The 27,742-nt window shown below is 40.6% G+C and overlaps 1 protein-coding gene across 3 annotated transcripts in view; it reads right to left on the bottom strand.

Annotated features, from left to right (window-relative positions):
* Positions 1 to 14,005, bottom strand: part of MFSD12 (major facilitator superfamily domain containing 12) — an 82,231-nt gene extending 68,226 nt beyond the window's left edge. For 2 of the 3 annotated variants that reach the window (XM_072113986.1, XM_072113985.1), the window contains exons 1-2: positions 13,488 to 14,005; positions 4,629 to 4,839 (exon numbers count right to left, since the gene is read on the bottom strand). In XM_072113986.1, coding sequence (XP_071970087.1) covers positions 4,629 to 4,839; positions 13,488 to 13,758 — 482 coding nt within the window. In that variant the 5' untranslated portion in view covers positions 13,759 to 14,005. The remainder of the gene's footprint in view (positions 1 to 4,628; positions 4,840 to 13,487) is intronic. The other variant, XM_072113984.1, reaches the window with a different exon arrangement.
* Between the last annotated feature and the right edge of the window lie 13,737 nt (positions 14,006 to 27,742).

Here is a 27,742-nt window from a genome sequence, read left to right on the forward strand (position 1 = left end):
TACTCTCTCCGACCTATGTCAGCAAACAAAGAAGACAGAGAGGGCTCCTCCCCTGTGAGTCGATGGGTGTGCTGGAAGGGAGCCAGTTAACGCCTAATATACTTTTATAAAGTACTGCAACGATTCAGGATGCAGTAAAAAGCATTTTTAAACTCCGCATAGCAAAGGCAATTGGAACTTGTCACCAGCAAAAAAAATATATATATTCTTGATGACGGGTTCCCTTTAAAGGCTTATAAAGGAAACAGTATAAGGCCTCATTCACACTGCCGTTGTGAGGACATACTGTATATACTCCTGCAAGAAACGGTAAAATATGCTCCATCTTTCCCCCTTTCATTTCCCAGTGCAGCCATTTCCTATGGAGAGGGGAGGATGGAGCACTGCCGACGTGTGCTCGCCCAGGCTATGGTTTGATGAGCACACGTCCATGTGAATGTAGCCTTACACGGAAGGCAGCTAATCCCACAAAACACCTTACATAATTAGAAGTACAGAGTTGTGTCAAAAATTATTTAAATCAGGATTACATTTTTTCTCTCAAAACATAATAAAACTTATGGGGCAGCACGGTGGCCATTGGTAGGTTGTTTAGATTGTGAGCCCCATGGGGACAGGGACCAATGTGGCGAGCTTTGTGCAGAACTGTGTAATCTGTAGGTGCTATATAAATAAAGAATTATTATGATTAATTATATAATTTTGGCATCTCTGATTGCACCATCCCAAAAATACATAAGATTTGTCATTTGTAAAATCAGTGACAAGAAAATGGTGCAATTGCATTTTCTTTACAATTTCATCACATATGGCATTTTTTTCCAGCTTCCCAGTAGTAGTCACAGAATATAAAATATCAGCAATTGAAAGTACAATTTCAGATGCAGAAAACCCTCATAAAGTTCTGAACAGTCAAAAATAAAAAAGGTTATGGATTTTTAAAGATGGGAGGTGAAAAATGTTGACGCAAAAAGCTAAAGACCTGATCCATAAAGGGTTAAAGAATAACAGAACAGAACTGCAAAAATTGGCCTGTACATTCCAATGACCCTCAGTCACGAAGGGCTTAAGTGACAAAAAACTACTAACATTAGTTGTATGGACTTGTACACCTAGTGTAGTAAACCAGTAAGTAATTAAACCATGGGGGAGACAAGTACAAAAATACAGTCAATGTCAAGTGAAAACGTATTGGCTTTTAGAGTGTGGTTTTTTGATTGAGATCGCACTACATTTATTTTTATGTTGAAATCGGGTTTACCACAACCCAGCATGAGGTTTTCACAGCTGTGCATGTGTAAGCGTTAACCATTATCTAGAGGAAACACAATGCTTTATGCTGGGATGAGAGATTACAATTACACTTCCTGGTAATTAGGTTTTCCCTCTAGCCTCAACAGGGGCACCATAGGAAGGTTCCCCCAGGCCGTGGGACATGAAACAAATACCAGGAACCATTTAAAATGCTCCTGGCTCTTTACCTTCACCAGTTTAATTTCAAAGGACTTTAATTGAATGAAAAAAATGAAATATATACAGCAAAAATTAATGCTAAATCTCCAAATATAAACATAGGTCAAACAGCGGTGGGAAAAAAACCTGCCACTGTGGAGGCTGAAGGAGAAACCAAATTACTGGTAAGTGCAATTGTCATCTTTCCCCCACAACTCCAAAACCTGAAGGTCTCACAGAACAATCTTATCTTTCCGTAGGAACATCATCATTCAGCATGATGCCCCCAAAAGAAAACTCGAGGTTAAATGTAATGCACGCTTGACATTTATAATCCCAAAAAGTCAATTCTATAGGGACAGCAATCAACAGGTCATCTAGGTAAGGTATCACCAGGAAACCTCTTACATAAAGAGATGCATAAACTTTAGCCATAAGTTTTGTGGATTTCAGGGATTCAGGGGAATCTTGGTCATTTAAAGTTCCAAGGAACTATTCTTGAGAGTGGTGATGAACTGGCAGTATGCATTACTCAGATCCAATTTTGACAGGTAGTCTTACTTCAGGATATTGACAGCTAACCGAATCATCACCATTCAGAATGTTTAGTACTTTGCATAGAAATTCAGGTCCAGCAAACTGAATACAGCTCAGAATGTGATATTTGGCTTTCTTATCAGAAAAGCTGATGAGTAAAACCTGTTCCTCTGCTGACCTGATGCCTCGACTCTCCTCTACCACAGAAAATCACCACCTGAGAAGCAGGGAATCTTCTGGATCTGCCTCTGGTCCCTTCCTAACAGGTCTTCAGGGGATATCCCTGAAGGGAAAAAGGAGGGGCTTTTTAAACGTTTCCAGATGGAGGAAAAACTCTCCTATGGTTCTGCGGTGTGAGGCCTATAGGAGAGAGCACCCCGATAAATTAACCCCTAAATTTTAAAAACTGTTTTCACAAAAAATGGACCAGTTATCACAGCAGGGATTTTTTACTCATTTTTTGGGATATGGGTAAATCTTTCTGCCAATGGCAGTTTTAAGTAATACATTTTAGAAACTACACCACTTACAGAATTTAACAAGGGGTATTGCAAGCACCAAAAAAGTGTACAAAATGTACATTTAGTCCCCAAAAGCCAATTCTTAACAGTAAATATTTAGTTACACAGTTTCAGAAATGCTATATGGGCAAACATCAGTGGTTGGTGGCAAATTGGATGGTATAATTTTCAGCTGCCTCTGAGGTAACAGAACAGCAGAAATCCCAAACAATGAATGGCTACAGGGGCCCAAGCCTTCCCAATTTCAAAAATATGTCCTTGATCACCAACTGTTGAAATCAAAACTAAAAAAGGAGAAGAAATTCACAATGCATAAAACCAAAAAAATTCATAGAACCAAGAAAAAAAAAATCTACCGTAAAAACAATGTCCATCAGTGAATGGAGAAACTGGCTTTTTTGCTATTTCAATTACATATCAGAATTTCAACAGCTTCCCAGTACATGGCAAATAATATAAAATAGTGCTGCTAAATAGTAAAACTTATCCCACAAATAACAAGCCCTCATATTGCTTTGTAAAAGGGAAAAAAACAAGAAAAAACCTGATATTTAAGGGATTAATGTTGCCTTTGACAAGCCATGTACCTGTGGAAATTTTATACTGGTAAAGGGGAACACATGCATATAGGCTGTGTAGTAATTAAAGAGGCCCACTGTCACCCTAAAAAGCATCTTCCAACTTAATTTCTAGGATTATATTTATTTTGCACAATTTCCCTTTGCGGTCTGTCTCCCTTCCTGATTTGGCAGAACAAGTGTGTCATATGATTTTCTGATGTTATGATTTCCTGTCATAAAAAAATAAAATATGCAGAGAAGAAGAGAATCTATGTCAAAACTAAGAAGAGGTAAAGAAACTAGCAAATATACCAATGTGAACGCATATATGCTCACAGCCAGAATATGTTCTAAGTTTGCTTTCCAATGGAACAGTTGGAGAAACTCAAAAGAGGCCTCTCCGCTACCTTTCAAGAAGTTGGCTTAAATATTCTAGCCTCTCAAACTATATGAGCCTGTGGTTTTTTTTATGACTTGTTTACATCCTACTTCTGTTACCTTTGGGTTATACATGTTTATCATTTACAACAAGCATTCATGTATTATACTACTTTATTGTATTATATTGTATTTTTGAGACAAAAAAAAAAGTAAAAAGTTACAAGTGACATCTAAAGCCAGCGCACCAATGGTCATCATTTAAACCTCCATGTTACTGCATAAAAATATTGTAGTGGGTAAAGTTGAAGCAACTGGTAAAGTTGTTATCTTTTGAGCAATAATAATACAAATAATCGAATAATAAATTGTAACCTTATTAGATAATTTAACAGTTGCAAGAATTTGGGAAAATAATTGAAGATCACTCTGACCCTTAGGCTTCTTGCACACTACTGTCTGGGTGAGCATACAGTGGTGTGTAGGGAGAGGAGGGGTGATCAATCCAAACCCCTACCCTCTCCATAGAAAGTGAGGCTGCTGTGGTATAAAAACAGCAAAATGCAGGACACTCCCTATATTTTGCGGTGCAGCCGCGTGGCTTAGTCACAATACAGTTAGACCACCATACCCAGGTGCTATACAGGTATTAAACGTCCTAGTACATTCATCTGAAAGTGGCCTTAGAATGATCTTCCACAAGCATTCTACTCAATCTTCTGTACATTGCTAGACTTCACCTGAAATAATGTTTTCAGAAACAGCGGGGCAAAATCTGGCAAACTGCCAGAAATAGTGCCTTAGGCTTGTTTTACATGCAGAGATCTTGCTTTGTTGTATATGAAAAAAAACATAGGATAATAAAATTTTCAAAAATACTGCTAAAAAAAAACTTTTCAAAATAAAGTCTTCCAATTGTCCTTGCCTAACTTTTCCCACCACATTATCAAGAAATGGGCACATACACCGTTTCCCCAAACAACTCAACCCACATGGGATAAATGGTTTTTATTTTAATGACAAAAATGTCTGAAACAATTTCACCAAGTAAAAATTGGTTCACCATGAACAATGTGGGACATATGTTTTAAAACTCAAAGTAAAAGCCCCAGCTAACATCACATTTTTGTAAGAAATACAATATATGTACAGCCCCCTTGAAGAAAAAGGTATGACGTACCGGAATGCTGTAAGCTCCACTTTGTCATGTTCATTCTTGGCCAGGTCTGGAATTAATGCAAGGTGCGAGATTTGTGTAGATGCCCATCCAAACTGGAAAATTATGATAAAAGGGATAAAGTATATCAGGCCAACCCACTGCGGTGTATTTTCTGTGCAGCCCAGGCATGGGTTAAAGATAAAAGGGAATGATACGATAACGCTCAGCGTTCCTGCAATGGAAAAAAAAAAAAAAGACACCACAGGATAAGAGCACAAAATACAGATTTTAATGAGACAAATAAGTAGAGAAGCTCAATGAAAGCTGAATTAGGTTGGTTGCTATGGACAACTGCATCCATGGTTTTCATAACTCTAGCAGGAAATGCCTTGATAATTTGCAGTTGGATAAAGAGTTTCACATAGGTTAGATAATCTGGTCTGCCATGATATTTATCAGATTGGACCAGATGAACATTTTACAGTTCTGCCTTTTGTAACATAACATTTACGAAATCAAACCAGGTTTCCCCTATAATAAGATGGCGTCATTAATTTCAGGGGATGCCTTATTTTTCCCCCATGAACAAGAATTCCCATTTATTGTTGAAAAAAAAAAATATTTATTAATATACTGTAGTCATGTCATCACATACATCAGCATAAGCATCTGAATGCCATCAGGAAAGTGTTGTGACTATGTACAACAATACATGGTACATTCAACAATCCCATTATTTATGACCTGCCACTAGATCTAAGGAGGTCTTATATTGAAGAAAATTGTTCTAGGTCTTATTTCCAGGGAAACATGGTACCTACTTCAACAAAAAAATTAAAAATGATGCATACCAAAAATTAAATATAAAAATACTAAACCAGTCTAGCAATCCTGTACATACATACATACAGCAGCCATGGGTTAGCATAAAAGAAGGGAGGAGGCAATCGGAAGCAGCCAAGGCTAGATTCACAGCTTGTTTTTGGATATGTTCAGCATACTTGCCAGTAATGAGGTTTTATCAAACTGTGACAGCACCACTGAGAGCTGTCAGTACCCAGTGACAAGAAACCAGAGTCTATTAAAAAAAAAAAAAATAGCTCCCCCCACCTGCCTTAGGCTGCATTCACACTACAGTATGGGGGACGTATATACGGCCGACGTATATACGGCCGACGTATATACGGCCGACGTATATACGGCCGATATACGTCCCCCATACACTTCTTTGGGCTCACGGCCGTATATACGTGCGGCACCGTACCGCTCCGTAGCCCGGGGAAAGATAGGACATGTCCTATCTTTCCCCGTATTACGGCGCCGTGCGCCATTAATTCCAATGGAGAGGGGCGGGGGTGAGCTGCGCTCACCTCCTCCTCCTCTCCCCGCACTGCCGTGTGCCCGCCGTACTACGGTGCGGCGGGCTCACGGCAGTGTGAATTTAGCCTTAGTGGTTTTCAGAGACTGGCGAGACCTTCTTCTGCATAATTCCTGAGAAAAGCGCTGCTAGTGGTGAGGTAGGCGCCGAGACCTAGACCTAGTCCAGTCCCCCCCCCCCCCTTGTCCCCTTGTAATGTCATGTCCCTCTCACCCCCCTTTACCGTGCCTAATCTATGTCTTTGTCCCTCCCTTGTCCATTTAGTAACCCCCCCCCCTGCCCAGTTTGTTGTACAACTGCAAACATGTTCCTCCTTAGCAGTCTTCACTATTTCCCTTTTGTATTCAACTATCAAGATGTACCCAGTGACTCATTTTTTTGTTAAAAAAAAAAAGTGTGTAGATATTAATCTAAACCAGAAGTGCTCTGCCAATTCTTGTCTCCCTCTCAAGTTTCGCGAAACATGCAACACATGCAAGGGTATGGAAAGAGCATCTGCCCACGTCTTACACATTTACCTCCCCTTACCTAGGAACTATGGGAACACAAACACTAGGGCTCATAAATTTCGGGTTCACCAATCTCCCTAAAATCAATAGCGCTCCTCTGTGACCCCTTTTCACTGATTGGCCCTATTACTTTGCTTTCAGATATGTTCATTGTCGCACCTTATACTGCCTCTTCTGCGGTTTACTGATTTGGAAATGTACAACTAAGGTTTGTTATTGTTCTGTTACTTATGAAGATGTTTTTGTTAAGCTTTTTATGTTAAATCAATTTTTATTTAACTCTCTTAAAACTGTCCAAAATGAAGTTTAATAAAAAAAAAAAAAATACACATAGTTTAGATGTGGACAAGAGCACCACAGCAATCAAAAGTGACACAGCATTTATAAATCAAGGCCATACACTTTAAGTTGCAGGCGTTACTTTCACAGCCACAATTGGTATGGCCAAGCATGCATAGATCCGCAATGAAAAATCTGATGTAAATACTTTTGTGTTAAAACCACAAAAGTGCTTAAGGAATTATACCTTTTTTGGCTAACCGGAAAAATGAAATTTGGTGCAAGCTTTCAGGGCAAACAGGCCCCATCATTCCTTAAGCACTTTTGTAGTTTTTACACAAAAGTATTTACATCAGATTTTTTATTCTTCCTGGCTAACAAGGTATGTCTACAATTTTCTCAACATACTGTATCTGCAATGGGGAGTTTATCTACAACTAAACAGTTTATTCTCTTTAAGGAAATATTTGGGTAAGATGGTAATAGATATGTCTGATCACACCAATTAAAAGAATAATATTGGTTGAACTTCTAAAGACTGACAGGTTTAGCATTATGTCTTATATGTCTAGGCCTTTAAATGGAATTTTTTTTCTTAACAGGACCCTCGTGGCTATTCTTTGAAAAGAGTCTGTAGAGTATGGAGTCTGTAAAAGCAGAAGTTGGCATTTTTAACTTGCAAAACAATTGCAGTCGAACACATTAAATAATAAAGCTAAAAAACGTGAAGGACACAAAAATGCTGATAAAACTTGCAGGACAAGAAAACATCCAGGCAGCCTGCAAAATCAGCAAAAATACATCACATAGTTGGATATTTAACAGGAAGGTACTAGTCAAAGGTCAGTACTGTATGATGGGTGTAAGCAAGTACACATAACCTAACAGAACATGCACGATTATGATAACTATATTAGTGGATGAAAGATTGTCCGCTTCTCTGAGACTTTTCCATCTACAAGCTCACTCAGCGGCATCATAGCATCTAATCTCCTGGATGCTAACAATAAAGCTTCAAAGCGAAAGCACATTAGAAAGTATTCTATCATGTACATGTGGCAGCCTGCTGGCCCCTGATAAGACAGACACCACCAGGATAGCCATCATCTGGGACTGGACTGAGGACAAATTCTACTTGTCAGAGCCCGAAAATTGCTGGAGTCAGGGACTTCTATGTGACAGATATTCTGGGCTAAAGTTAAACATGCAATCTCATGAAAACACCACCTACACAGTGGTACTAACTGTTGAGGTCTGATAAAAGAATGAAAATCCTTATATTAGAGAGGTCATGTTGGGGGAAGAAATACACAGCTATTATAGTTAGGAACGGCATACTTTAACACCCCCTTCAATAGTAGAAAACCAAATTTGCATACTGGGTACTGAAAATGCCACAGCACAGATTACAGGATACAAAGGCATGGCCACTGTGGTAAAAAGTCCTCTTTAAAGAGTCAAGGAGATTTTTAAAAAATAAAACACCCCGCAAGTGGAGCGACATGCACAAAGGGAGTCGGGACATAAATATGACCAAATATAATGATTTTGATTTAAAATCTTATTTTAAAAATGAAAAACAAATCATTTTCTTTTTCAATGTTATCAGGGCCAATAATCTGTTTTTTTTAGTAGTGTGAACTGTAAATACATAATGGTAATATGTGCCTGAAATTTTAATAGGTAGGGTAGTAACAGAATGACAATTTGAGCCTGCAGCAATATTTTGCCTTTGGCAGAAGTTAAATCCACAAAAAAAACTTAAAATATTATACAACCCATCAAGGATTTATATAAGTCACATTATTTACATCACATATAGGGTTTCAATTAAAAAAACAAAAACACTATCATCGCCTCCACTACTAACAGAACATTTACACCTATCAGAATATAGTAACAGAATATTACACCTATCTGCACAGATCATGTCTATAAAACTCTCCACAGGCCTACTAGGGTTCAGTTAAGAGGACAACAGAAAACCTAACTTCTTCCCACAGTGTCCACCTTTACTTATCACCTTGGTTGATGCTAAATTTAAAAAAAAAAGTGGTGCAGGATGGGTAAAGGAAAACTGCCTCTGTAGGCGAGCCACACACAACATCCGGAGCAACCAAGTGATCGGGATGATTCAATATCAGGCCACCCAGGCGCGCATACGCACAGCAGCCAGCGAGCATGCACACATCCCACCGACAAGAACGAGTGTCATGTTGGAAAAGGGCAACAGGTAGGGCATTAAGTGGTTGCTCCGGATGTTGCATCTGGCACGCCTCACGCTGCAGCACAAGCCGCCGGACATGTGCCATATGTCTCCCCACCTCATGTTCCTAATCTCCATACTCAGGTGTGTACATAGCTCCAATTGGTCAGTTTAGACTATATAATCTTTCCACATTTCTTTTGCGCTGCCCCTTGGCAAAGTCCTGTAGGGATCGAAACACGTGTCGGGGAGGTGCTGGGCAGCGCTCCTTCCAATGGACTTTATTATCACTGGATTCAAGGTATGCATTGCTTTATATGTGCATTACTACTGATCTTGATACTCTGATGCCTTTGTTTTTTGGAATGCATCCAAACTAAAGGCCATCTCCTGGGACTACACAGAGGATTCTGTCATAGTGCAAAGTAAGTTATAACACACAATTATATTGTAATGCAAATGCTCAGAGAAGACAGAAGGCATATTTGCAATGCAGCGGCAGGTCCCTGGTTACAGGTTCCCTTTAAGGCAAACACAAAGAAAAAGGTTGATGTGCAAATTGGACAAGAATAGTTTAATTACATAAATCTATGACACTTAAAAACACTTAAAAAACCCAGCAAGGCTTGATTTAAATACAAAAAAATAAAAAATAAAAATAAACACACTCAGAGTACAATTTATGTGTATCAACTACAAAGAATGTAACCATATTGCTCCAGGAAGGAAGTTTTGTTACATAGCAATAGTCCTGCAAGAGTACAGATTAGAGAGACCCCACGCATATCGCCTGGTAGACAGACTTCCTCAGGGGATACTCGTATGTAGAAAGACTGTGCCTTACATAGGCACCACAGCTAAAAGAAGAGCATATCCTGCCAGAGGGGGCACACACCAGTATGTAAGTGTGCTTGGTTTACAATCCTTTATCCTGGTGGTAGATGTCCTTTAACATCAAGGATGACTTTCATAAAGACTAATGACATGATGCAGAATGCATTACTTTTTTCTAAACTGTGCTTACTTTTTAATTTTTTTTTCCCTTTCCCTTTTCTATCCATGATTATGGAGGTTTTCATCTTACCAGAGATCCCGTAGTAAAATGCTTTCAAGCTGCTGGATTGCCAAAGTCACCAAGGGACCGAAGCCATCTAATTGATATCTAGGCATGCGCTATGCAGATAGCTGTGACTTCTACTGTCAGTATTAAATACAACAATGGTGGTTATCTGGTGACAAATTCCCTTCAACAACCGAATTGCTTGTTAGACACAAATGGAAGTTCAACTGACCCATACCTACTTACATACAAGCACCTTTAAAGTTGCCAAAAGAAAAACACCTGTTCTTATCCATCTTAGACTCTGATGGAGAAAACACAAGTGTGCCAACAGCAGAAATACAATAATACACATGCCCCTGTGAGTCTGTTCCCAAAAGCACACATAAAATAAATATGGTCTGCTGTCAACTGGCACCTACAGTACAACCTATCCTTTTGTCCTTTTTACTTGGCGGATCTGTTATGAAACAAGAAATACGTTTTTCTCTCTTTCTGCTGATTGTATAACTGTTGGTAAAGAACTGACATCAGAGTTGTCACATGTCACCTTCCTCACAAAACCACATTTCCTCTTCAACCTCTTTGTAGTGGTTCTGGTGTAATATATCACAATGCTGACAGCATCGTCTGCAGTGACATCCTGCAGCTAGAAACCTACACAACAAGTATTTGTCACAGTATATGGATGTGGTTTATGCATCTTTTTTATATCATGGTGCACTAGCACCCAGAAACTTCTCAAGACTTAAGCAATAATGCTATATGACCACAGTCTATGACAGTCTATGATATTCCATTTGTATCAGTGGTTTAAAAATACAAGTATCAAAGTTTAGGGCCTACTAATTTATCACTTCTCAAACCTATTGGAAACATGCAAATACGTTTTCCTAGATAGGACAAGTAAAACCACACCTATGCTACCTTGTAAGGCAGCCCCCTAACCATCAAGCATGAATTTCAGGAAGTCTAATGACATGACGTGGGATTAAAGCCTCCACGTGCCTGCAAGACCGCCTTAATTGGCAAACTCTCTGTAAGCAGAACTCCCTGGCCCAAAGTCACTAACCAGTTTCACTGTACTGAAGAGAATCAAAACAGTGCTGTCTACAGTTGGGAATCGGTTCCTTCTGGAATAGATATAATGGTTAGGCTTTTATCACACATTGTCATTAGGGTTTCTGAAAGTCATGCTTGATGGTAAGGGGGCTGCCTTACAAGGTACCAAAAGAAGCATCCTTTTTTTTGTCCAATCTAGAAAACTTATTTGCATATTTCCCAGAATCCCCTATTGGAGCATCAATGGCTAGAAATGTCCACACGCATGTAAGGCAGCCTTTAAACAGACATTGAATTTTTCACTTTAACAGTCAGATATCAATTTAGTTAACAGTGTCATTTTAGATTCCGATTCAGCTCAGATTGACTTCGGAGAGTCAATGTCACATCTGCAAATACATATATATCAATTTACAATATAAGCTAATCACGCCAGGACATAATTGAATATCCCCTGCATATGTGCTGGCATGTGGGGGCCATCCACTATCCCCTCCGCCTCATATTACAGTCTAGAAAGAAATCTTGCAAGGCAGCCTTCATTTGCAAACTATCCACAAGGAGTACTCTTACTCCCTGACCCCAAACCTATTAGAGAAATTCTACTTAAATTTGTAGTGCGGTAAAGGCGTTTTGCAAGAATTCTGCTAAGGCTCCCGGGTCACTCTAATACTTCCAGTTTTCTACTCTGTGCCATCCAAGAGGTTCCATCAAGTAATGGGACCTTGGAAGATTGCATAACTTCTAATTATACAACTAATAACATTTATTTGCAGAAACTGGACAACCCCTTTAGGTGCACAGGCACTGATGGGAAGCTGGACAGTTACTGCACAGTCTTGTCAGAGCCTCTAACTCCATCTGTATTGTAATGTAATGTATAGTACAGTGATGGCTAACCTATGGCACTGGTGCCAGAGGTGGCACTCGGAGCCCTTTCTGTGGGCACTCAGGCCATCATTAGAGATGACTCCAGGTATCTTCCTGCAGTCCCAGACAGCCCAGGACTTGCTGACAGTGACAGTGCTACCTGGGACTATTTTCTGCTATATTGGTGCCTCAGGGTGCTGGTATCAATGAAAACTGTGACAGAGAAGGAAGTATAAATCACAAATTACATTTTTGTGTTGGCACTTTGCGATAAATAAGTGGGTATTTGTTGAAGTTTGGGCACTCGGTCTCTAAAAGGTTTGCCATCACTGGTATAGTACAATCAATTGCTCTATTTATTAATGGGATAATTGAGACATTCAGAAAATTATCACATCTGCTCTTTTTATGCCCATTTATAAGCTGAAGACTATGGGAGTTAGGGTCTTTTCACATTGGAATTTTTTTTGGTTCTCTCTTCCTGGCTTCACCGATTTTTCAATGAACCAATCTTTTCAATGGGCTTTTTCATACTGGAGTTTCTTTTCACTGTTGGTGAATAAAACAGGACAGGCTGTTCCACTGTAGTCCATTTAAAAGAATGATTTAGTAAGGCATCAGTGAAAAATCACTAAAGCCAGAAAGAGAAAACTAATCTCTAGGAGTCCAGAAGTCAAAATGGCTTAAACGAAAAAAAGACTAATGTGAAGAAAAAAAAAATACACAATAGTGTGCCCTAAGGCCTCTTGCCCATGAGCAAGTGCAGCCAGTGAAAAACGCTTCCCAACTCTTATCCTTGGAAGGAACTCAGCATGTCAGTTCATTCCAGAGATCAGAGGTTTGGGTCGGAAGATCCATTCAGCACATGGAGCGATGTTCACTGACCGCACTTGCTTGTGGGCTATAGACATGCTGTATCTGCGTATACAAATTTGCCAGGTATTTTTCATGTGCAGTATAAAAGGTGTCTGATGTATGATGAATTTGATAAAAGATTTTAGTATAAAATCCTGAATATATAAAGAGATGAAACAACAGTTACAGTAACTTACCTGCAATGGAAACTCCTTGATGGCAGAACCATCTCTAAAATTAACTCCCTGCACATCATATATGGTGTCAATGAGCCTAAATGCTAGCTGGTTGTTTATTTGTATGGCACTGGTGGCATCCTTAAAGTTAATCTAACTCAGGGACATCTTACGCAGATCCAGGCAAAGTGACAGTGGTAACCTTCTTTGTTATTTGTGTCATTTGTTATCCATGGCCTCCATCCTAAAATTACCTTTAGTTATGCCCATGACCCCGAGGGGCATTGCCTCACTTCCTTGAGCAGTAAACACTTACAGGAAGAAAACATAGATCTCTAAAGATTGGCCAATACACATGATCCCACTTCTGAATAATATTCTGCCTCATGTGACATCTCTAGTCACTTCCAGCCCCATATTCCTGATACAATGTGGTATCTAGTCATCATTGCTCACCCCCAGCCAGGACGATTTCCCACACCTACCTATTAGATGCCACGATTTCCTGCGCCCATAAGAGCGAATGCCAGGGTGTCGATCCGATTCATATCCAACAAGTGGTGTGCAGATGCCATCAGCTATTTGCCCGACCAGCAGGAGGAGCCCGGCATAAAAGGAGTCAAATCCCAGGACTGAGTGAAAATATACTAGGAAATAGGTGAACCACATGGACGCGCAGAGGTCATTCAGGTAATGCCCGGTGGCATAGCTCAGCTTGTGCCACAAGTGCAGGGCAGATGTCAGGTCTGCCATCATCTATCTGTCTGTCTGTCTGTCTGTCGGATGAAGCCTATCACTTCTGCTATGTGCGATCACTCAGCAGTCCTGGCCATTGCCCCCTGCAGTCAGAGTAGAAAGGCAGAGATGCTTCTCCGAGCGGCGCCGCCGACCATCTCCCACCTGAATACCACAAGCGCCGCGTTAGATTCCGGGTTGTAAATCCACGACCACTCAGTGACAACTCAGAGCCGTGCCCAGAGGATTGCCATCAGCCTGCACCAATCAGGGGAGCGGTAGAGGCCGCCTAGTCCCGCCCCCTTATCCAAACTTGTGACCGTCCCGGCTTAACCCCTTCCTGGACGGAAAGTAGTAGCTGCCTTCCTGCTCGGCGGTTGCCTGTGAAGCAATTTGGTGGGAGGTGATGTTGGTCCTATAATGCAACTTACATAAGGTTAAAAATGGAAATATTTAATTCAGCAATGCATGAGGCCTCTTTCAGCCTTGCATTGCAGATGACGTCAGAGTGCCCCTCTTGGAAACAGATGTTTTTTGTCAATTTTTGCTAGAAATCATTAGCAGTTTTGCATTTTTCATGCTTTTTTTTGTGCTTTCAACGCATTTCCAATGCGTGTGAAAAAGATGCATGGCTGCGGGCTATCTTTTCTATGGCAATTATCACCTCTCCACCTTCAAAAATTCATAACTTCTATATTTTCCTGTGTACAGAGCAGAACAAATGTATTTCTCAGTGACGTTATTTATTATTCCATGCCGTGTACTGGGAAGCTAGAAAAAAAATTGCAAATGTGGTGAAATTGACAAAAAAAACAAAAAACGCATGTGCATCACTTTCTTGTGGGATCAGATTTTTTTTCGACTTTCACTCTGCACTCCAAATGACACCTCTGCTTTGTTTGGTTCGGTACGATCGCAGTGATACCAAATTTACATAGGTTTTAATGCGTTTTAATACATTTTCAAAAATGAAACAAATGTATACAGAAACATCTTTTTGCCATCTTCTAACATTCATAACTTTTTCATACTTTGGTTTACAGAGCTGTGTGAGTTTTAGTAAAATAAGCTGACGTTTTCATTGTTATCATTTTGAGGACTGTGCAACCTTTTGATCACTTTTTATTAGATTTTGAGATGCGGCGATACCTAACATGTTTATAATTTTTACTGTTTATTAGGTTTTATATCATTTCTAGGGAACGGGGGGTGATTTGAATTCAAGGTTTGTTTTTTTTTTACTATTTATTAGACCCCCTAGAGTACATTCACTCTAGATCAGTGGTTCTCAACCTTCCTAATGCTGTGACCTCGCAATACAGTTCCTCATGCTGTAGTGACCCCAAACCATGCAACTCGCAGTAAAAACACAGTAAAATTTAGTCTCCGATGGCTTTAGGCGACCCCCGGTTTTGGTCTTTCGACCCCCGCTGGGGTCCCGACCCACAGGTTGAGAACCACTGCTCTAGATGGTCTGATCGCTCCTGCCATATATTGCAATACTAATGTATTGCAGTATATGGAATTTTTGCACATGATTCTGCATATATACACAGTATTCATTACAATAAGCCACAGGCTCATTGTAACGAATCTGCAGAGACAAGACAGCCTCGTGCACTGACCACAGGTATGGGCTCCCGGGCTGAATAGCCTCCACACCTATGGCCGCGGTCACACATACCGCTAGACGTCCGTTCATAACGCGACGCTAGCACACAGGGGGAGGTCCTTTGCCCGAACGCACATGCGTTTCCAGAGAAACGCATGCGATCGGCTTAACAATCGCATCTGTTTCCCTTAACAATCGCGTGCGTTCGGGCCGTGGACCTCCCCCTGTGCGCTAGCGGCGCGTTTTGACCTGCGTTTTCATCGCGTTTGAAACGCATATACAACAGCGGAGGAGAGGTGATTTGCCTAATTATATCACTGTTAACATTTCCGCATGCGTTAACAACGTGTTAACACATGTGTTTGGTTAACAAACGTAAACAGTAATGTAATTAGGCAAGTTACCTCTCATCAGCTGTTGTATATGCGGTTTAAACGCAATGAAAACGCAACCGGGGGGATTTTATTGTCTAACACTTGATGTATCCATCGGGCAGGGTGATCGCCAGAACTTTGCCAGGACCAACCTAGTGTAGTTATGCATAGTTTTTAAAAATACGCACACACAGAGCACTCGACCACTCTGCCAGTAGCCACGCCTGCGTGAACGTGGCGTAGTTGTGATAAGGAACACAAAAACGCATTACAACAGCTGAGGAGAGGTGATTTGCCTAATTATATTCCTGTTAACATTTCAGTTTAGGAACGCATCGTAAACGCGATGTTAATGCATGCATTTTGTTAACGCATGTGTTAACATTGAGTTAACAAACGTAAACGGTAATGTAATTAGGCAAATCACCTCTCATCAGTTGTAATGCCTTTCAAATGCAATGAAAACGCAACCAAAACGCAACTAGTGAACGTGCCCCGAGTGGAAACCCACCTGCAATTTGGCCAAACTCATTGCCCATTGCCTTTGAATTGTGTTTCAAAAACGGGGGCATAAGTACAGTGGTAGCAGCCACAATGGGGCCTGAAGTGCCCATCATCTGACGTTACACTAAAGCATATGCACCATTATATACATATTGGGGCACATTTACTAAGACTGTAGAAAACATTCATGAAGACATGCGCCAGTAATCATGAATCTGGTGCTTCCCTGCACTGGACGACAGAGTTCACACATTTTTTTGTGGTGCGTGTGACTTTGCATGTTAAATCTGGGGCACAGTCCGACTGGGCATCGGAACGCCCCCTAATTTGTGTCGCATGATGCCTAGAGCAGCTGCGCCAAAAAAACAATTGCGTGTGACACATTCTAAAATACCTGTGCTAGAATGTGCAAAGTCCAACAGAAAACTGGCGCAAAGCCCTTAGTAAATATGCCCCATTATGCTGCACATTGTACAGCATAATATGTATATAACGTATACAAACGTCTTTATATGGCACTGTATGTGTGTGTATATGCTCTATATGTGTGTGCGCAAGTCAGTGCCGTATTAAGGTTGGTGGGCGCCCCCATTAAATGTAATTCAGACAGGGTACAGCAATCGCTATATACAGCTCCCAGTATTCACTATATACATCCCAACCCCTCCAGCAATGACTATGTACAGTCCCCCCCAGCAGGGAACCTGTCACCAGGGATCTCATTTTCACTAAAGACAGATTCCCATTACAGCTGTAGTACTAATATGCCTTTCTACTTTCTCTAAGCATTTGCATTACATTATAATTGTATGTTATAAATTACCTTGCACCCTGACAGAATTCTCTGTGTAGTCCCAGGGTTGGTCTTTGGTTTGGATGCATTTCAAATAACAGCATGTGACTTGCCTGTGCTACAAACTGCTCAGCTCCTCCCTCTTCCACTGATGTCGGCTCACCAGGCTGTGAGCATTGTGAAGGAGCAGGGGGGAGGAGCTGTACAGGAGCACAAGAGCTGTAAAGGGGAACAAGAGCTAAACAGTCTGCAGCACAGACAAGTCACATGTTTTTGAAATGCATCCAAACCAAAGCCCAACCCCTAGGACTAAATAGAGGATCCTGTCAGGGTGCAAGGTAAGTTATAACACACAATTATATTGTAATACAAATGCTTAGAGAAAGCAGAAAGACATATTTGCAGGTGTGATGGGATTCTGCAACCTGTCATGAAAATGAGGTCCCTGGTGACAGGTTCCCTTTAACTATATACAGCCCCCCAGCAATAACTATACACAGCTCCCCAGCATTAATTATACACAGTTCCCCCCATAAATACATCCCTCAGCATTAACTATATACAGCCCCCAGCAATAACTATACACAGCTCCCAAGCATTAACTATATACAGTTCCACCCATATATACAGCGCCCGCCATAAATACAGCCCCCCCAGCGTTACCTATATACAGTTCCCCCATATATACAGCCCCCCAGCATTAACTATATAGAGCCCTCCCAAGTTTAACTATATACAGTTCTCCCAAGTATTAACTATTTACAGTCCACCATATATACAGCCCCCAGCATTACGTATATGAAGTGCCTCCCCAGCATTAATTATTTACAGCCCCCCATATTAACTATATACAGTTCCCAGTAAAATAATAAAACTAAACTTACATTCTCCCACTGCGTGGATCAACCTCCTTATCTTCCGACAGGTCAGGCGTCTGGTGCAGGCGGTGCAGTGTGTGATCTCACTGCACCACCTGCGGAAGGACACTCAAGGATTCCCTGCGCACCTACGTCAATGGCAGAGCAGGTATCGTTCCCTTGCTCTGCCATAAACTCAAATCTACCGGCTGGATTCCCGGCGCTTCAGCACGCATCTAGTGAGCAATAAGAACTGCCATGCAACCATCCAAATTCACTTCACTAAACAACTGGTGGGGGCCCCAGGGCGCAGGCTCCCATTATAATCCGGCCCTGCCGCAAGTATATAAGTGCGCATGTATGAGTGAAGAACTGTATGTTTATGTATATAGGTATATAAATGTGTGGATATAAAAATGTGAGCGTAATATGTATATTTATAAGTGGGAAGGGGGCCCCATTCACAAGTGCACAAAGGAGAATTACCAGCTTACCCTTCCATTTTCTTAGACTTTTAGTGTCCAGGGCATTGATCCTCCTTGCTGTAGGGCAATCTCTGTTATAATCTCTGAAGAAAGATAATAATGATGATCCAGCTCAGCGGACATGTTAAAATAAGCCTTTATTTAATTTCTATTGTGGCATCTGACAGCATATCGCAGTATAACAGAAACAAGTCAACGCGTTTCTTACTCACGATGACCTCAGTCCGTTGAGCTGGATTATCATCTTTCTTCAGAGGCCCTATTCACAAGTCTACAATTGGGCCCTCCCTCTCCTAGTTACGCCCCTGGCCCTGCCTCTCCACAATGTCTATAAATGAATAGTTTGTAAAGGAATGTTGACAGTTCTAAATGTTAATATAGCTCCCAACTGTCCCGGATTTGGCGGGGCAATCCCGCTGTCCCAGGCATTTGGGAGAATGTTTCGACGTGTCCCGCCTCCTGGTCCCAGATTCGACACACTAAAGAGGCTACACAGGAGGCAGGATCAGTTTGTTCCTCCTTTTGCCTGTGTCCTCCTTTGGCTGGCCCTGCCCCACTCCTAAAAGCATCTCAGAGCCTAGGAGAAGAGTAAGCAGGACTGCAGGGGAACAAGAATAGGCAAGTAAAGTTTTTACTTGTTTAAAGCCAAGGATAGGGGCCGCAATAAGAGTGGGGGAGCATACTTAACCCCTTAAGGACGCAGCCATTTTGTAGCTTAAGGCTCAGCCCGATTTTTTGGATTCTGACCTGCGTCGCTTTATATGGTTATAACTTTTGAACACTGTTACTTATCAAAACGATTCTGAGATTGTTTTTTCCCCACATGTTGTACTTCATTTTAGTGGTAAATTTTGGCTGATAAGTTTTGCGTTTATTTACAAAAAAAAAGAAAATATGATAAATTTTTTGAAAAATTTGCCATTTTCGAAATTCAAAATCATTGCGTTTTCAGGCAGATAGATTTACCACCTAAATAAGTTGCTGAATAACATTTCCCATTTGTCTACTTTACATTTTCATAATTTTTGAAATGTTTGGATAATTTATTTTGATGTCACGCGGCTTACAAAAAGAATATCGCTTTTCCGGATTTTCAGAATTGACTATTTTGGGGATAAATACAGTTTTGAATGAAATTTTACATATTTAGCATCAAAACCCCCTATATAACCAACCCATTTTCAAATCTGCACCCCTCAAGCTATCAGAAACCGCTTTTACGAAGATTGTTAACCCCTTGAGATCTTCATAGTAATTGAATCAAAATGGAGGTGAAATTTAGAATGGTCAAATTGTTCCCTTATACGTTCATTTAGCACTAAAATTTACACATTTCCAAAATATAAAAAGAGAAAACCCACCATACAATTTGTTCTGCAATTTCTCCTGAGTACAAAGACCCCCCACATGTGGCCATTACTTGTTTTATGGGCGCACAGCGAGACGCAGAAGGGAAGGAGAGCCCTGCAGCTGCCAGGATTTTAGTTTCCTCATTGGCCCCTTTTGAAGGCTATAAAATTTTCGCTTTTTCGTTATTTGGGCCATGTGATGCCATTTTTTTTGCGCGATGAGATGCTTTTTCCATTGTTACCATTTTGGGGTTGGTATCACCTATTGTTGAAAATTTAGGAACTTTTTTTGAGGGCAGGAGTAGAAAAGCATCAATTCTGTACTGGATTTTTTACTCTTTTTTTTTTGGTGTTCACCGTATAGACTAATAATCCTGCTATCTTTATTCTATGGGTCGATACGATTACGGGGATACCAGACTTGAATATATTTTCTTACGTTTTACTAAATTTGTCAAACAAAACCCTAATGTGGGACAAATCTATCATTTGTGCATTGCCGTCTTCCAAGTGGCATAACATTGTTACTTTTTTGGCTACGGAGCTGGTTGATGGCTTGTTTTTTGCGGGACATGTTGTACTTTGCACCAGTATCATGTCGGAGTACACATGGTTTTTTGATCACATTTTATAGCATTTTTTGTGGGATTGAATAGCTAAAAATCATAATTTTTGGAAGGTTTATAGCAGTTTTTTTTTACGGCGTTTATCGTGTGGGTTCAATAATGATTAACTTTTATTATATGGGTTGTTACGGACGCGGTGATACTATATATGTGGGGTTTGTGTTATGATTTAGACTTTTTTTTTAGTTATATGTCTCTTTATATGTTTTGGGGGTTTTGGGCATTTTTAGTGATTTATTACTTTATTTTTTTATTGAATAACATTTTTTTTTTTTACTTTTTCACTTTTATACCATGGGACATGAACAAGAAATCCTCTGATTGCTTGTTCATGATAATATTCTGCAATACTCATGTATTGCAGAGTATTATCAGTGTCAGCCTATACACTTGCATAGGCTGGCACTGTGCCAGTAAGATGACGTCACAGACGCCATCTTACCGGCAATTCTTGCAGGTAACTCTGGGGTCCAGATCGGACCCCAGAGTTGCTATAGCAATGATCGGCGCCCCCCGAAAACTGTTCGGGGGGGGCGATCGTGGGGGAAAGACCCCCCAGAGGCATGTTAGATGCCGCGGTCGCGCTGACCGCGGCATTTAACGGGTTAAGCACCCGCGATCGGAGTCAACTCCGATCGCGGGTGTTACACTGGGGTGCCGGCTATCAGTCACAGCCGGCACCCCGTGTTTCCCGATGCCGGTTCGGCTCAGATCTTAAGCTGAACCGGCATGGGCTCAGCGTCCGATATATCGGACGCTGAGCGCTAAGTCATTGAGCTCAGCGTCCGATATATCGGACGCTGAGCGTTAACAGGTTAAAGGGGGGATAAAATTAAGGAGTGGGCATTAAATGTTGTTGAGTTGCACTATGGGGCATTATATGGGTCCATAAGTGTTGCCCAAAGGAAGGGGGCATTAGACTATAGGATATTATACTATGTTGAGGCCATTGAGGATATTATACTATGTTTGGTGGTGGGGCTATTTTGTCCCCCTTTCTCTAGCCCAAAAATTGGGAGGTGTGTTAACATACAAGTGCCTGATAAAGCATAATTTACCAAGCAAAATATGCTTTGTGTCTAAGTCAGTTGTTTCTACTAGATTAATAAATATCCAGTTTGTTCCTATAGGGAGAGAGAGTGCCTGTTGCTGTGGATATTCTTTTTCTCCCCTTACTGTTGCTGCATAAATCTGACAAGTTCTGACTTGTTATGAAAACTTTTGCTAATTTGTTTATGCTGATATAAACCAAATGAAGAAGTAGTTACAATGAAATGGACAGAAACTTTAGTCTGATATGCATCAAAGGACATCACATGTTGTAGTGTCAGAAAGATTAGTGAATCTATTACAAAATTCTACACTATAACTTTCCTCCTAGAATAACCTGCTCAGTGTGCTGGGGAAAAAAACCTTGTGAACAGGGCCGAACTATAAACACATTGTCATTGGTAGCTATTTTCCTACAAGTGGCCATACACAGTAGGACTAGTATCGTCTCTGTATTGGGGAGTCAGCAGGGATAGGAGTCAGTCATCAAGTGTATGGGTACGTTATGGCCTGCTTAAAGTACATCTGATGGTAGACTGATAAAGGATGATTATGTATGTATGAAAAACTATCATCATGAAGCAGAAGACTGGAGGGGGATGAGAAAAGGAGGTAGAAGGTGGGTTAGAAGCACCACAAGGTGGTATCCCCATCCTCCGTAGCCCTTCAGGCTAATTTACATTTGGATTCATGTCCTTTTTTTTTTTTTTTTTTTTACCAGCAATCTGTCTGCAATTATCTTTCATAAAAGTATGTAGATATGTAGATGATAGGCATGACCCTACCTGCACACGATCTCCTAAACACAAGATATAGTCTATTGTTTACAGTCCAAATGTTACACACAGAAAATATTGTCTGAACTGCAAACACAGGCAAAAATAGGACTGCACAACATTTTGCTGTGGAAACCACAGACAATTTTATTTTAAGCATCTGTGCTTATAGAAAAAAAGTATTTGTAAAACGTAAAGAACCGCTCACTAAATTCCACATTAAATGTCAATTACTCATGTGTGGCACTTACTCCTTCCAGAACCTCAGTTTAGTTCCTGTGAATGTCATGTGTCTGATTGTATCCTCGACCTTGGGCCCCTTGTACACAAACATCTTTGTGAAACATATGCAAGCTTCTATTTTTGCACTTCGCATACATCCCCACGTTGTTTTATGGGCTCCTACACATTGTCATGGTTTCCACTGCCCGAGAGGCAAAACTAAGCAGTTCCTTTTCCTGCCCTTGTTTGTGGCTCTGGCTGGCTCTTCTCCATTTGACACCAGCTATAAACAAGGGACCATGGGCTCCTGGTTTACAGGCCTTTACAGGCCTTTTGAATCTTTATGTATGCAAGTATAATAAATTACATATTACTAATACAGTATCCCAGTGAGAACATACCACTAAAATATCAGACTACCACATCCAGCATAAAGGCTCGAGACACACAAACATGCTTGGTCTGTGGATACGGACATGTTGGGTGATCAGATTCTACAGACCAGAGGATGGGAACAGTGCAAAATTAATATGATGAAAGGAGTCCCTGCTTGACAAACTACAACAACATTTGTAGCGGCGACGCTACTAGGGCAGTACAATCATAGGGGCACATTTACTAAGAACAGGGCAAACTGCACTAAATGCAGGGTACACCAGATTAAGGATTTCTGACGCCCATTCTTCATGAATCTGGCACTCCCTGCACTGCCCCGACAAAGTGCACCTCTTACATAGGGTGTGTGACACAATTCTGTTGGACTTTGCATGATAAATCTGGCGCACAGGCCAACTGAGCAACGGAATGCCCCCTAATTTGTGTTGCATGCATCACAATTGTGTTGTTAAAATACCTGCGCAAACAGTTTGCATGTAAAATAACGTGCAAAATCCGGGAGGAAAGTGGCACACAGCCCTTAATGAATTATGATGCAAAAACTATGGGGCACATTTCCTATGATACAAGGACTCCCATCCACAGAACAGTGTTCTGTCTGTGGGATTGAACCATTTCGGGTCCATTTCCACGTGTCGAACACAGCTGGCCTAAGACAGAGAATACCATAATACCTTTAAAGTGGAAATTAAAAACATAATTGTGCTCCAGGTGTCCCTGTGAATCATTCCTCCAAGTATTTTGCCTACAAGCCACCATTTAAACGCTTAATGCTCAGCGTCCTATATATCAGACGCTGAGCGCGGTGACGGTTCAGCTCAAGATCTGAGCCGGACTGGGATAGGGAAACACGTGGTGCCGGCTGTGACTGATAACCGGCACCCCAGTGTAACACCCGCGATCGGAGTGGGCTCTGATCACGGGTGCTTAACCCATTAAATCCCGCTGTCAGCGCGACCGCAGCATCTAACATGTTTGTGGGGGGTCTTTCCCCCACGATGCCCCCCCCCCCCCGAACAGTTTTCGGGGGGCGCCGATCGTTGCTGTGGCATCACTGGGGTTCGATCTGGACCCCAGTGTTGCTTGCAAGAACTGCCGGTAAGATGGTTGGCTGGCACTGCTAATATCCTGCAATACATAAGTATTGCAGAGTGTTATCATGAACAAGCAATCAGATGATTAGTATGTAATCAATAAAAATGCCCATAATTCCCATAACATATAACGCTAAAAAAAGTCTAAATCATAACACAAACCCCACATGTATAGTATCACCGTATCCGTAACACCCGTAGAAGAAAAGTAAATAAATTATTGAACCTGCACGATAAAAGCCGTAAAAAAAAAAAAAATTGTTATAAATCCTCCAAAAATTATGATTTTTACCTATTCAATACCACAAAAAATGCTATAAAAAGTGATCAAAAAAACATGTACTCCAGAATGATACTGGTGCAAAGAACAACATGTCCCGCAAAAAAACAAGCCAACAACCAGCTCCGTAGCCAAAAAAGTAACAATGTTATGCCACTTGGAAATACAAAAATGATAGATTTTTTCCCCACATTAGGGTTTTATTTGACAAATTTAGTAAAACGTAAGAAAACAAGGCTAAACGGTGAACACCAAAAAAAATAGGTGATACCAACCCCAAAATGGTAACAATGGAAAAAGCATCTCATCCCACAAAAACAAATGCTGTCACATGGCCCCAATAAAGAAAAAGCGAAAATTTTATAGCCTACAAAAGGGGCCAATGAGGAAACTAAAATCCTGGCAGTTGCAGGGTGCTCCTTCCCTTCTGCGCCCCGCTGTGTACCCATAAAACAACTCAAAGCCACACGTGTGTGGGGGGGGGGGTCTCTGTACTCAGAAGAAATTATAGAACAAATTGTATGGTGGGTTTTCTCTTTTTATCTTTTGTAAATGTGTAAATTTTAGGGTTAAATTAACATATAACCGGCACAATTTGACCATTCTAAATTTCACCTCCATTTTGATTCAATTACTATGATCTCAAGGGGTTAATGATCTTCGTAAAAGCTGTTTCTGATATTTTGAGGGGTGCAGATTTGAAAATGGATTGGTTATATAGGGGAGTTTTAAGGCTATATATGTAAAATTTCATTCAAAACTGTATTTATCCCCAAAATAGTCAATTCTGAAAATCCGGAAAAGCGATATTCAATTTGTAAGCCGCGTGACATCAAAATAAATTATCTATATTACCTACTATTATCTCACTACCTACCTATCATACCATCTATGGTAGATTTATCAGATGCGTCTGAGATAAAACTGTTCTAGTTTACCTTTGAAGCCAATCAGGGCTCAACTTCTAATTTTATAAACAGTGGTAGGAAAATTAAAGCTGAGCTCTGACTGATTGTCACAGGCAACTAGAAGTTTTACCTCGGATACCTTCTGATAAATCTTTACCTTGAACCATCTGTCTATATCTCATATCTATCTATCCTACCTCCTATTATAACATATTCATATCTATATATATAATGCCATCATCTATCATATATCTTTCTATTTGTCTATTTATCAGCTAAAACCATGCACCATGGAATAAACTAGTTCTATCTATATATGCACAGAGTATTATTTACACACAGCTTCCTGTTGGGAGCAGAACAACAGTAAGGCCCCTTCCACACTTGCGTTGCAGATCACGTCAGAGTCTGATCAGGGTCCGATCAGGGGGCAGGATGCACAGTGCAGATAGGGGGCGTGGCTAATATGCAAATTATCACTTTCTTCAACACTGAGACTATGGAGAGAACATAGCAAAGGCCATCTGAGGGACCACTGAGAGAGGCTGCTAACAGGGAGAAAACTGCTGTATACAGGTGCAAAGAGCAAGATTCGGGTAGTCAACCCAATTACAAAAAGGCTTTAATTTCCAAGTCCTACAACATATAAAAAGTTTTTTTTAAACGACAGTTACTTTTTAAAAGGGGTATTCCAGGAATATGAACGCCTGACACAAAAACCCATGATGCTATAAATAAATGAATGCAACAACACTCAATGTCATTAGTCACAAAACGGAGCTTAAATAGTTTGATTTTATGATTTACAAAATGTATGGCCTCTCTAAAGTATGCAGAGTTATCACTAAGATGTCCATCACTGGAAACTACAAGTCCCATCATCCTCAGTAACTCCTCCTACCTCTTATCCTCTGCTCCCAGTGATGATGTAACAGACTGTCCTCCTCTGTTACCACAGTAATGATCTAAAACTGCCATCCCTGCACATCACCACAACACTTGTCACACTAGATGCACTCCAACCAAGTGACTACAACCAAACGCAGTGGTGATCACATGACCTGCCCTGGCAGGTGCAGCACATGTGATGTGGACATGTGACCAGTGGCCATCTTCTGTCCTGTGTCTTCTCCGCAACGGACCGCGAGGAGGAAATTAACGGACTGATTAAAGGGCCAGTAGCATTTTAATTCTTCATTACATTGTATGTCCACAGCATTTTTCTGCTAAGGGGAGCAACATTTTAAATAACAACTAATTACATATTAGCTTATATTTTGAGTACCCATTTGAATACGAATTATGCTTATTCCTGGAATACCCATTTAAGCATTTGAAGCAATTAACCTTTCACTGCAGTGATTTCCAAATGGAGGTCCAAGAAGGAAGGACTTTTGCACCCTTGCTGCATTGGATGGAGTGACTTGGATGAGTAACTTATATTAAACCTGATTTTCTACCCAAGGTATGGGATTGTGTGACTGAGGCACTGTGCCATTTTATCAAGTTATAAGAAACACATGATCAGAGAGAAGTAAATTGGTATATTGATTGAGGGAGCATTTAGGCTATAAACATATACCGTATTTTTTGGACTATAAGACGCCCTTTTTAGCAAGAAAAAAATATGATATAGAGCTGCACCCGGTCTCCCAGAGAGGAGGGGCTCCATACTGCTCTACCCTCTGCCTACAGGTACTGCGGTGATGTCAGAATCATGCGACTGATCACATGCTTCTAACATCACCACAGGATCTGATACTGGGGACATGCTGGGCTGGGGCAGGGTAAGAAGAAGGGGAAGTGTGTGTAGCTGTATGAATGATGCAGAGCTGTGTGTGTGTGTGTGTGTGTGTGTGTATGATGCAGAGCTGTGTGTCTAAATGTATAGATGTAGCAGAGCTGTGTGTATGGATGAAGCAGGGCTGTGTGTGTAACTGTATGGATGAAGCAGAGCTGTGTGGGTAACTATGGATGATGCAAAGCTGTGTGTGCTGTGCTTTAGTGCCTAAACCTGGGGTGCGTCCTAAGGTAAGAAGCGTCTTATAGTACGAAAAATACAGTAGTTAACATTGATTTTGCAAATAACACAATGTAAATGCTTTGTTAATGCACCCTCTGTCATTTTTATGCAAACAGATTTGAGACATTATGTATTCATTCCAGTAACAAGTATTTTATTACCACCGAATTGTAAATAAGACAAATCAACATTTTTTTCAATCAATCTTTTAATTGACTATGTAAATGCACACAATCATTTAAACACTTGTGCTACAAGAAACCAGGATGATCTCCACTAATGTCAATAGTGTTTACCCTAGCATGATTACATGGACACTATTATAGACTGCACAAACACATTGGCTTAGCACATAAGGCTACAAAGAATAATTACCTTTGGTTTTGTTAAAAGAAAAAAAAAAGTAGATATATTGCACTCAGTATAATTTACAAAGCAAAATGAGTGGGAGAAAGAACATGCACAACTAAAAAAAAAAAAACACACACACACTATACAATAGACCATCTGCATGCATAGAAATAAATATACTTACAAAAGTAGCTCCACAATGGACTTATTTAGATCAAAAACCCAGGAAACTCTAAGGCAAGATGCATTGTGGCAACATAGTAACCAATGCTCGGTAAAAAAGTAATAAGGACACTTGAAGTGCA

Source organism: Engystomops pustulosus, chromosome 1 (genome assembly GCF_040894005.1).
Source record: "Engystomops pustulosus chromosome 1, aEngPut4.maternal, whole genome shotgun sequence".
NCBI classification, from domain to species: domain Eukaryota; kingdom Metazoa; phylum Chordata; class Amphibia; order Anura; family Leptodactylidae; genus Engystomops; species Engystomops pustulosus.